General features: G+C 38.2%; 1 protein-coding gene across 1 annotated transcript in view; it reads left to right on the forward strand.

Annotated features, from left to right (window-relative positions):
- Positions 1–428: 428 nt before the first annotated feature.
- Positions 429–12,661, forward strand: part of LOC117782054 — a 34,972-nt gene continuing 22,739 nt past the window's right edge. Inside the window, exons 1-2 of the mRNA XM_034618976.1 lie at positions 429–705; positions 10,893–11,249. Coding sequence (XP_034474867.1) covers positions 657–705; positions 10,893–11,249 — 406 coding nt within the window. The 5' untranslated portion in view covers positions 429–656. The remainder of the gene's footprint in view (positions 706–10,892; positions 11,250–12,661) is intronic.

Genomic DNA, 12,661 nt, shown 5'->3' on the forward strand with positions numbered 1-12,661 from the left:
CGCACAAGAGCGAGCCACAGAGAGCGAGTAAGAGTGAGAAGGAGACAGAGCTTTGCACATGCCTTACATGGCGGGAAGGCGCCAGTTGTTGTAGGCGCCGTCTCCCTTGCCTCCACCCCACCCACTCGGTCATTACGTGCGTGGGCGTCAAAAGCTGCACGCCAACGAATACGGATCAAAAGCTCACGAACGCGTGGGCGTCGCTGCCGACGCAACAGGAGCAGCAGCAAAAGCTTTTCGGCAAAAGCTTAACAGACATTACCCCAAGCCCGACAACTGGAATGTTGGAAATGAACTTCGGGTAGCTTCGTTGCCTTTTGTTTCGTACAGTTTCGGCATCCCTTCGTTCCTATTCGTTCCGTTTGCTGCGCTACCTGATGCTCAAGTCGTGCCTCGTTTGGCATGTCGAGTTCAGTTCAACCTGGTGAGCGCAGCGAAGTAAACGCTGGCCAATGTGTTGAGCGGTTAAATAAGAAAAGTTGACTCCTACAACAAGTAGGAAAAATCCCAGCTAGTATTCTGCGACAGCTAATTCAGCGATAAACGTCCGAGTTGCCAGCTCCAGCTTCAGCTCGAATCAGTGTGGCCAACTCTGTATTTGCCCAGTTGCCGTTGTGCGTGGCAAATTTAAGTGCAACATATGGCAGACAGCATCGATGCCAAAATGCAGTCCGCTTATTCTAAGAACTGTGCGCACTTTCTCTGGTAAGTCACTTGGAAAACTCAACCAATAAAAAAATTTTAACTTAAATTTCTAAGTCAAAAAACTTTGCAATTTTGTAAAAAGTTTTAGAGCCCAAATTTGGGTTTTATAATTTAAAGTAAGGTGTTTTATGTCGTTTCCTTTCCTTTTCGTCTGCTCTAAAAAGTATACAACTCGTTTTGTTGATAATATTTTTATGTAAATTTCTCGTGAGGGTCGTCGCCATATTAAATTATCTATTTTAAACGGCCCGTGAAAGTAGGCTATGAAATTTTTAAAAGCTGCTGAAAAACGAATTAAATTGTATATAATTAAAATTCATTTGCTTAACAATTTGCCTGTACCATAAAAGCAATTATCATGCAAATTAATGTTTCGTGTTGTGAAATTGCATGGAAAATGCGAAAATATGTTTATCAATCAAATTATTCATATATTAATGATAAATATAAAAAAATCACCCCATTATGAGCACGCGAAATATCAATTTCCTGTTATCAGCGTTAATTCTTCACATAGATAAGAATGTTCTATAGATACGGATACAGTTATAGATACAAATACACTCGAAAGTACTATGCAACTGTATCTGACAGTTACAACTTGAACAAGCGGGGTTTGCGGGGAAAGGGGTTCCTCCTTTTCACAAACTGCGCAATTTGCCTTTGGAGAGCGCCGAAAGTTGATTTCCAATTGATATGCAGTTTTCGGTTGCTCCCCTTGTACAGAGAAATACAGATACATGAAAACACAGAAATAGAATGAGATACAGATAGATAGCTCGCAGGAATGTCGTCAGGCACATTAACGAGACTATCAGAAAATGTCAGAGTACGAAAATAAATCAAACAACATTGTTTATTATCCTGCATTTCTTAAGGCTTCCAGGAAATGAATAAAATATTGCGCATAAGTATTCCGAAAATACTCACAAGTGTCTTGCAATATGAAGCTCGGGCAATTTGCAACATGCCCCACGCAACACTTTAGTATCCAGGACGACGGTGCAACAGGAGCTGTGGTAATAGTTGCTGTTGCTTTTGCGAGAGCCTCGCTGCAATGTAAGCGGCTTTGGCATCGTCAAGCGGATTTCACTCAATGCACAGGATGTAAACAATTTTCATGCAGTTTGCTTTTAAATCGAAAATGTTCATCACGCTGCTTTTAATTTTAGCCATGCAACAGCATTTTGTGCAAGCGTTGCAAATTGCGTACCATCATAAGCTGACTGAGAATTATCTCTATAAAAAGGAGCGCTGCTTAAATATTCTTAGCTCCATTAGTTAGCGAGAAAGTACAAGTTATTTTAAGTCGCTTATTTTAAGCACAAAGTTTTAAATATAAAATTCCTTGAAATATGGCAAGTTTAAACGTAAAATTTTTTTTTTTTTTATTATTTTATGCGACTACTGGTGCAACAAGCTTAACTTATCATTTGTGGTATAAGACACTTACATACAATTTTTATTTAAAATAAAATAAAGATTCAATCCAAATTGGTTGTCAATAAATAAATTGAAAAATAAATTAACACATGTAATTTTAAAAAGATTTTTTAATTTTAAAATAATTTTGAATTTTAAGGTTCTAATTTAATTTGTATAAGATACACTTTTTTAGCTAAATCCGATTTAATTAAAATCCTCTTGGGCTATGCATGATTGAAGAAGGGCAAAAACGTTGCAAGACCCTTTTTAATTTGAAATCAAATCAAAGCCAAGGTCTGACTCGTTGCTCAACTGATAAATTGTGTTGTAAAACAGCTGGAACCTCTGTGTTTGCCACACAATCATAACCAATTGCCACATTCAGCGCTTATCTAATTGCTTTTCACTTCGTTAGAACTGGAAAATCCCTTTTTCACGCTGAGCTGCTTAAAGGGGAATTATGAATTGTTCGTGCAAATACAGAAAAAAAGACCAGATAAAAGCAATTTGTTATCCCTTAACTGGGCTTAGAGACGCTAAGGCGTCAGTTACACAAAGCAAAAGCCAACGTACTCGTAATTCAAGCCTAAATCACCAACTGTCAATTCTACTCAAGATTTTCTTGGCAATCTTTGAAACTGTCTCTCCTTCAGTTTCTCTGAGTTTCTGTCTGTCTATCTGTCTGTCTGTTTGTTTGTTTGGTCGAGTGCTCGATATTCACAATAATGGAGCCCCAAAGAGCTCTAAAGTGCAAGGTAACAGCTGCGAGGTGCCGCCCACGGGCATCAAAACCAACATGGCAAAACGACTGCCAACACTTCAGGCTCAAGCGCGACCTTTAACCCCACTCTGACTCTCAATCTCTTCTCCACTGCCTCTTGTCTCCGAGACCGCATGACATGCGCATTTTCATGATTAGCTCTGAAGTAAACGAATGTTTGCTTCTTCAAGTGATGAACAGCGTCATGTGTTGGCAGCCAACGGGGCGTATGAAAAGCGAAAAACGCAAGACGCCAAAGAATGAAAAGGGGGAAAGAGGAGCAGACAGAGTTGAAGGCAGTGTCGGCTTAGTGTGCAGGTTTCATGCTCAGCCGCACAGTCGACTGACAGCCACAAAGAGGCAACAGGACAGCAAATCCTTTGCGGATTTTGGTCAAGAAATGCGCAACGAAATCAACTTGAAAGCGTTGAAAAACTCCCAAGCATCTGGCCACCTTGAGACCAAAGAACCCACAACAACTCAAGAGCCTAAGCAACACATTTCCACAAAAGTAAGTTGCGGCTCTGCAACTTTATAAACGTTCCACAAAAATATGCCAAAGTAAAACGGGAGATGAGCGAAATTTCCTTCAACCTTAAAATATACAAAACTTAAAATTGTTTGTAGAATTTTGTTGGCTTTGAAAATTACAGTTGTTTATGGCAGAGTAGAAGTGGGGGGAGGAGGGCTGCCATTGTCTTATGTTGCTTAAGCTGTTTACTGAAGGTCTCAGGTGATGGCCATAAGCTAGCCTGGCAGCTGCTTATGAATGCCATTTGGCTTGTAGCCCCATTTTGTATCTCAAAGATACATGGTCAACTGATTTTGTATTTCAAACGCGTCCACCGATCGCTGATTAAAGCTCTTAACCAATTTCCGGTCCAATTTCAACTAGAATTCTGTACAGAATACAAAGTTGCAAGGTGCTGTCATTTGTTTTTATTTTTGTCTTGTCTATTTTTGGCAATTTTCGCGAAAGAAATTGTGGCACGTGCGTAAGAAAAGTGGCACTGGAGAGGGCAAAGTGAGTGGCATAACGAACCCTGCCACAATGCAAAACTAAAGTCCTTTTTACGGCTGTTGACGACAGCTGCAAATTGAATGAAATTAAGCCGAAAGTTAGAGTCCGCCATTTATTAAGTGGCTTTACGTTTTGTCTCTGCCACACGGTGGCTGCTGCCGTTGGGATGTCAAAGGAAACTCACCCGAACAAAAGCCATTTTAATTGAATGAATGCTTGCGCAGCAAGTCCTTTGAGTAGAACCGAGCAGACAGCACCTGGCAGCAACATCAACCAACTGGAAAGATGATTACGCTGCCACAAAATAAAAAGAAAACGATAAAAAATAAAAGAAATGAACTCATAGAAAAATAGTTGGAGCTGCGAAGTTGGCAAGCAACAAAACTGCAAAGATGGCAATGTCAAAAGTTGACAGATAAAATATATCTGAGCAGAAAGTAAACGAGTTCCTTGAATCAAATAGTTGCAAATATTCTCAGAAGTCTCTGAAAGCCAGAGATTATATCAGAAGCTCGACACATTGCACAGATTAATTAAGCTTAATGGCAAACAGTAATTTTAATATGAAATTCCATAGAGAAAATGCCAAGAATTTTATCAACTTGTTTTTATTTTCCCTTATTTTATTCAGTTTTAATTCCATTTATTAAAATTATAGCGTACTTTTATGCGCATATGCAAATTATGTGTCTGTACGAAATTTAATTGGAATTTAATTGAAGCTTGTCATAAATATGATTATAAATGAAAGTTGTTGATTGAGTTTGTTTGTCTGCTGTCTATTTATCCCACGGTCAGTTCCATGATGGCATTAACCACATCGCTCTTGTGCTTCAATAGAGCCTTGATGGCCTTCTGTCGCGAGCATTCCGATTGCATTTGAACCAACTCAATGTCCTTTTCATCCAATTCAGTGTCATCGAGACTGCCTTCTTCGTTGTCATCATCAATCTTAGCATCGTCCAGTTGGTCTCCATCCTTGGATTGTGGAGTTGCACGTACATTGGCATCGTTTAGATAACGTTCGGCAGCTTGAGCGGCAGCTGCATTCGAGGTGTCCTCGACACGAACCTCGCCAAAGCAGATGAGGGTCTTGGTGTTGGGACACTTGTACACTTCCGGCTGATCGATGCAGAGCAACACGTTCTTGGCTTTGCGCATCGTCACACGGGACACATTCGCTACCTTCTCCAGGTCGAGTTTCATCAGCAGTCGACGTGCCTTTTTCTCGCCACGCGAAAACTTTGCTATCGGCACATATTCAGGTGCATCAGTTGCTCCAGCTCCGGATTTGACGGCTTGCTGCACAACCGTGACCGCATCATCGCTATCAGAGCTGTCCGATGCCGAGGAAACGGAACCCGATGATGTCTGACTCTGGCGTGATGTGCTCGGCATCGATTTCATGTTTTTGGCCAAGCTCATCAACTTTTGCATATTGGCACGCATGGCGCGAAGATCCGTCTTCTTGTCACCATTCTCATTATTTTCCACGTTGCTATCGTTGTTGGTCTCTTCGACAGCTGCTGCGGTTTGCTGCGCGACGGCGGCCTTGGCTGCGGCTGCTGCTGCCACAGCTGCCGCTGCTGCCTTCTTCATCTTCTGTTTCTTTCCCATTTTCGCTTTTTTGCGGTTGTTTGAAATTAGTTTCCCTTAGTCAGAAAGTTGACGGTCTGCAATTTGTTATACATAAATTAAAGTTTACAATTTTTTAATAAATTTTATTTTCCTTCGTTTGTTTGTAAAGTAAATTTCAAACTCACTTTTTACACGTGCCAGAGAAACTTACGACAGCATTAAAAAAGCTAACTAATTTCTTAAGAATCACCCTCAGTTACAAACTGGAACATCGTAGTGTTGCACAACGAGAAAAAGTGTTGCTCAACAATTATTGTAATGGTTCCGCTTATGGCATGTTGAAGGGGCAAAAATCAAACTACAGTTGAAATATTCAAGAAAATTGTCAAAAGTTGGACAATTTGATTGATTTGTTGCTCAATTTCAAACAAATATTCCTAGCAAAATGTTTGTGGTTGAAAGAAACTAAAATTTTGTGATCAAATAATACATTCTTTTAATTTAACAACTTTCTCTTATTAATATTACGTTACTTATTATTTGTTTATTTTATTTATTTTTTAATTTTTAATAAATAATTCTTTTTAAATGAGACCATTCGATATTCAAAAATTATTCAATTGAATTTACCCTGTGCACAAGGCTACAATTTTTTAGGAAAAATATAAAAAGTGACCTAATTGAAACGACATAGAATTTGAATTGCCACAACTAATACATCCAACAAATGTGCTTAAAGACATTTCCGTTGCCTTTGCCAAACTTTATTTTATCCTCGTTTTGTTATGCTATTTTTTTTGGGCATCAAAGCTACGTCTAATTGGATTGAAAGTTTTCAGCTGCAGTTGGCAGAAAGACGTCAATTTTGTGTTGCGAAAGCCAATAAAATTTGCGGCTATCGTGGTGCAAATTTTATTGAAATTGATGATTGAAATTCAATGGACGTAACTCTTAGCCGAAAAATATATGCAAGCTGAGGATAAGTTGCCCCAACGTTGGGGAAATAATGTGTGGAGGAGTGTGGTAAGCCAAAGTGAATGTGAAATTGCTGCTGTTGACAAAGTAGTGGACGGGGCAAAGGGGTAAGAAGTAGGAGCAAGGAGATGAGTGCTTCGGAGCGCAATAAGCGCGGACAAAAGCCAAACGGATGTGACTTGAAAGGAAATGGGATTGCCAAGGGAATGTGTAAGCGAGTGGGTGTCGAGGGGAGTGGGAGAAAGGCAGAAGGGGCATGGTTTCTGAACGTGAACGGAAGTGGGGCAAACAATGTACAAAATGCGAAACCATGCCATATTGCTGCTGTTGCTGTTGCAGCCAGTTGACAATCGCAACAAATGTATTTTAAAGTAATTTCCTTGAATTTTAATTGCAGCAAAGCTTGCAACAAGGCGTGAGACACACGGAGGGAGGGGTGGGGGGTGTGTGAGCCATTTTGTTTGCAATCCCCTCCCAAAAATGCCACAAAAACAAACGGGTTCAGGCTGTTGCTGTGGCGCTTGCGGTTTTTTGTGGCATGCAGCTTTGCAAGATTCACAGAAACAAGTGCACATGCGGTCGTATCACCGTTAGGCAGCACTGGGCAGCGCAATGCAGAGTGGGGGCGTGGCATGTCAAATGCCACTGTGACACAGTGTCACTGCCTATCAGCATCTGGCTAAAGGCCGCGCTTTGCTGTTAACTTAATTAAAAATTGCACCGCCCTATTAGCCTCACTTTACTCCACGCTTCAATGGTTGTAGGGAATTGCGACCTGTAAAGGGTATAAAGATAATAAGGGTATGCCAAATTATTAGATAATAATAGCATAAAAAATCTACTTTTTATTCCTTTGAGATTCAGCTTATCGTCTTAGATTTATACATTACAAATGATTATAAGTTAATTATAAATAAAGAAAACATGGTATCCCAAGTGTTATGAAAGCTCATTAACTCTATTTTCAGTTTTTTGAGTAAATTTCATAATTAAAATGCTATTTAATTTACATTTTATATATTTTTTTTTTTATGAATAGTGCTTAATAAATTTACCACCTGGAATAATAGGGGTTTTCAATAGTCCACCATAAGTTTTTGAGCCTGTCCTTACTTGCTTTCATTATGCCATTCTCTGCCCGTAAAACAATTGTTTGCTTTTTTCCTTGTGTGTGTGTGTGTGTGTGTGTGCTTGCACTCACTGATGCGTTTTTAATTGTTGGACATTTTTAATTAAAGTGTCTGGCAGTGGGGTACAAAGTGAAATGTTTAAAGTTTATCATAAAGTTGGTTTCCAATTAAAATTGCATAAACTGCAAAAATGGCAGAAAGTTGAAGATGAATCTAGAAACAAAATAAAAGAAGAAAAAATGCAATAGAAAGGAATAACGGCGACTGTGACTTCAATTGAATCCGAGCGGTTAGCTAATCAAATATTCCGCTTACAAGCAATAAATTCATATTACTTGGTAATATTATAAAGAGCTTAAGTAACTTTCGCAAGCAGGGGGTCTTTACTTTTAGCCTGGGGAAGATGGGAAAAACTTCTGGGCCGGCACGTACATCCGATGATTAATTATTCTGCCGCATATGTTGCAATATCATGCTGTATCAGGCCTTAGGGTATCAAGGTCACCTAAGGGCTTCTACAACTTATCGAAGCCTCGTTTAGTTTAGTTTTTCAGTTAGTTTTCTCGCTGTTGGGCGACAGATGAAAAATGAAGACCACGATTTAAGTTGGAATTCAAAGAGAAGAAGGAACCGTTGTCATTGCGTCCTGGGAATAACTATGTCAAGGCAGTAAAGTCCATTAGACATAGACATCGGAAGTGGGGCACATTAATCATACAGCTTATGCCAATTGATTGAATACATATTATTTTGATGGCTTCGGAAAAGCTTTACAAAGGGTTTTCGACTTCTTGTGCGTTCAAGAACAAACAACAAAAGTTGCCCGCAATTTGATTTCAGCCAAGATGTTCAATCTCATTCAGAGACTGAGCAAATGTCAACAACAAATAACAAACAAAATCTATAAGTATATTAATTACATTGAAAACATTCGCAATTTCACAGTTCAGCAAATGCAAATAACATACAGTCTGATGAACTGAACTTAATGACAAAGTTTATAATTAAAATTTCCTTGAAATTGTATTTTTAATCAGGCCATCAGTTTTATATTAAATTAACTGATTTGTCATTTTAATTATTGCTTCATTTGAATAATGTTTGGTGATTATTAAATTCACATATACTTGTGTGCACTGAATTATAAGAGAATCATTTCCCATGGTAATTATGATAACTGTGTATAGAACCATATGCCTTTCATTATTTTAAATACAATTTTGAAACGAGTTTGTTGATATGTCAACATATCCAAACAAAAATCCGTTTATATTTACTCATTTTCCTGGACAACATTTAAACTTCCTTCAGTAGCCTAAGGAATTATAGTTTATTAATTGTGAGCCGTTTAATTTATTTTCTAATTGGACAATTTGGACAAAAATTTTGATTTGTAAACTTGGTAGGTCAAGGATTTGACCAACTTCAAATTTTCATAACTTTGTCAAAACTGGACCGATTTGACATTTTTGTCGTTGTGTGGCCCCTTAATTCATTATGTATTCAATTTGATGCAAGGTATCTCCCGTTGATTTTTTCCAAGCTTTAGCTTTAAATCTCACGTTTCAAATGCTAAACAATTTCTTCATAATTAGTAAAAAATATAACTTCAAGATTTTATATTACAAAAATTTTTATTTGTTGTACCGGTTCGTGTCATTTATTTTGCGGGAACCGAAATATAACCTTTTACAAAAATATATGTTTCGCTTTCATTCTCTGCATTTTATTCTTAATTCTAGCTCGAGTTCAGAAGAAACAATTCCATTAATAAATAAAATAATTAATTCTTCATAAGAAATGTATAAATAAAACCTTAGGCTTAAGAAGCGCATATGTCAAAGCTATAGAAATGTCTTTTTTTGTTGATTTAATAGTTTTGTTTTATTCCCTTTTATTTTGCTGAATATTTTTGCTGTTGACAGGTAATTGCATTTTATTTTCATTTGTTTTTGTGTTGGCCCTCATCACACCTTTCTCAATATTCGGACACATTTTCCACATTTTCGTAGGGCTCCAGCTAAAGTTCGAGTAGATTTGTGTGTAACTGGGCGACAGTTGATGAGCTGGAGACGTCTGGATATTTTCTTCCAGTCGTTTTTCCTGTGCTTAGCAGTAATAAGAAATACAATGCGTAGTTCGGGACCCAAGTTGAAAATATGCTAGACATCGCTAAGGACAAAAAAGGACCCCAGAGAGGAGCATTGAAATTGGAACCAAGAAGTGGAAGGTGGTGGGGAAGGGGCGGACTAGGAGACCACCTGCGGCAGCAAAGTCATTGAAGCGTCGAAGAAAATCAATTTCCTTTGGCAGAGCTCGTGGCGCAGTGGCGAAATGAAGCCTGACATTTATTACCATATAAACAGCAAGAATTATTTGTAAGAAACACAAACCGAAAGCGCACAAAAGGAACCGAAACTAAAAGTCAGGAAGCTGCAGCACAACAATACAATAAACTTTCCATCCGCCTTTTCTCCCTTACCTTTTACCCCTTACCACTTACCTTTTATCCATTTTCGACTTGCAGGATATGAGCTGATTTTGTGTATTGTGCATATCTGTGTGAAGTATAATGAGAGTGTGAGTGGGAGTGTATATGTATATCTGGCAATGCTGGAATGCCAAAAGTTGTTCCCGTCACAATAAGCGTAAATACAATTTTACACACAAAAGGGAATAACCACAGTGTACATTGATTCGAAAGTTTCTTATTCTTACAAGCTCATCAAATTGATTTTACACTGTCGTCAGTTTTTGTTCAATTGAATAATGATAAATAATGCAAATTATAAATTTTTCTTTTCCCTTTTTGCATTGAATGAATTTATCATGTTGAAAACAGCTGACATCCTGTTTCAGATTATGGCATATGTATATATACATATATAAATAGGATATTTTCAGAAATAGATTAGCTTCAGCTTTTTATGAAATTCAAACAAATTTCTGACAAATGTTTATTCTATTGTGAAGTCGTTTCAATCGTTTCTTTATATAAACTCGATTACAATGCGTATGGCATCACAGGTGCGCAGGATGATATGAGACAATCTTAAAGTAAAATTCTACAGTTTCTGAATTGAGATATTTATATGAAAGCCCATAAAATAACATGTTTTACTCTTGGGAAAATGCACTCAATAAATAAAAACTGTCCATCTTAATTATATTATTTAATTTAATAAATATAAATCTAATTATTGGTAAACTTCAGTCTTACAAAGTTCATGTCACTGCGCAACTGGTTTTCTGTACAATATAATAATTGATTTATCTTTGTTTGTTCCTTTACTTGCAGGTGGGCCGTTTATCATGGCAAGCAATGTACAACAACAGCAACAACAGCGGCGACAACACTCAGCAACTAAAGTGCAACAGCAACCACAGCGGCAGCAGAGGCAGCGACAGCAGCAACAGCACCAACAACAGGGAGAATGCTCTAAGCTGCGATTGTCTCAATCTAAACAGATTCCACCCAAAGATAGACCACAACAACAACATATACGTTCACTGCATGCGCATGAGTCGACGTCCAACCTGGATGCACGGAAACAAGCATTGAGGCAGCTGCAGTTCGGTTCTTTTGCGGCGCTGCTGTTGCTGCTGCTGCTGCTGGCCACACATGGAGATTCTGTTGAAGCGGAGGGCAATGTTGGTAAGTCCACCTACCACAGTTAACTAATAGACTCACCTCTAGGGAGACTTGCGGAAACGAGAACACACGTTGCATGTTCTCGTTATTGTTTTGCTCCTGTGGCAACAACATTTACAAGTTTAATTAAAAACTTTGACGCACAACATTGAAAGCAGAAGCAAAACCAAAACCAAAACCATAAACAGAAACCAAACCAAAACCAAAGCCAAATGCCCCACAGTGCTGCTTTTACTTTTCTCCCTTTTTCTATGCCCTTCTACCTTCTTTACAGCACTTTTCATTCCCCCATTTCCACATTAACAAGATTTAGAAGCGCAAATATGTTTTTAACTAGTTTATGCATGTCGTGCATAAGCCAATTGCACCACTCCATACCAACACATATGCACACACACACACATTAGTGTGGTTGCTTCTCTATTTGTGCTTGTGTCGGTTGCTGTTATGTCATAAAATGGCCGCCTCCTGTTTTGACCGGAAACGACACGCAAACGACAAGCTAAGCGAGTTATCGCTATTAAATCCAACCGCGATTACCGTGTATCTCAAATACCCCATCAACTGTGGAAAGTCTCATCAAAAGTTATACCTAGGGCTGCCAAATTAGAGCTAATATTGATATTTACGCATGTTCTACAAATTTCTAGCAACCCAAAAGCAGTTTTGTGTATTCCGTTTCCGGCTGTTTAAAATAAAAATATAAATACAATGGAAAAATATTTTATTGTTGTCTTCGAATTGGTAAGTGGTCAATGATCAATTTAAAGAAAAGCTCCACAGAAATTCTTTGAGCATTTGTTTGACATTTGAATTTGAAAAGGTTTCTGCTGATAGCTTTACTTATGAGGATTCCCTATTTGATAAACAAAAAAATAAATAAAAATGTATTAGGATATTATAGTAATTTCCTATTAATAAATACATAATACAGTGGGCACATAACTATAAAATCATTATCTCATGTTCAATTCTGCAAAAAGTTGAGAAAAGTAAAGTATATTTTTTGGTATTTTTATTGGAAAACAGTTGAGAAACCAAACCTTTCTCAAAATTCTCGGATCTTCAAGCCTTGGATTTTGTTCTATCGCTAAATATTTTATTAAACAATTTTTGTTCAATATTCATGACCAATGTGGAACCTTTAGAAGAGTTTAGAGTGGTGCATGTGCAGTTCTTCGGCTCAACTGTACTTTTTCATTGCCAATAGAGTTAGCAAGTGTAACTGCAACTGAAACGGGAGATGTTCTCCCCAAGGTGGCAGCGCCTCGTCCTGTTCAGTTCACGGCTCATGTGCGAGGGGAGTCATGTCAACAACTAGTTGCTGTTGTTGCAGTTGTTGCTGCCGTTGCTGATTGAAATTTGCAGCTAGCGTTGCATAGACGTCAGCAATCAAACCACCCACACGCACACAT

This window comes from Drosophila innubila (genome assembly GCF_004354385.1).
Source record: "Drosophila innubila isolate TH190305 chromosome 2L unlocalized genomic scaffold, UK_Dinn_1.0 4_B_2L, whole genome shotgun sequence".
Classification (NCBI taxonomy): domain Eukaryota; kingdom Metazoa; phylum Arthropoda; class Insecta; order Diptera; family Drosophilidae; genus Drosophila; species Drosophila innubila.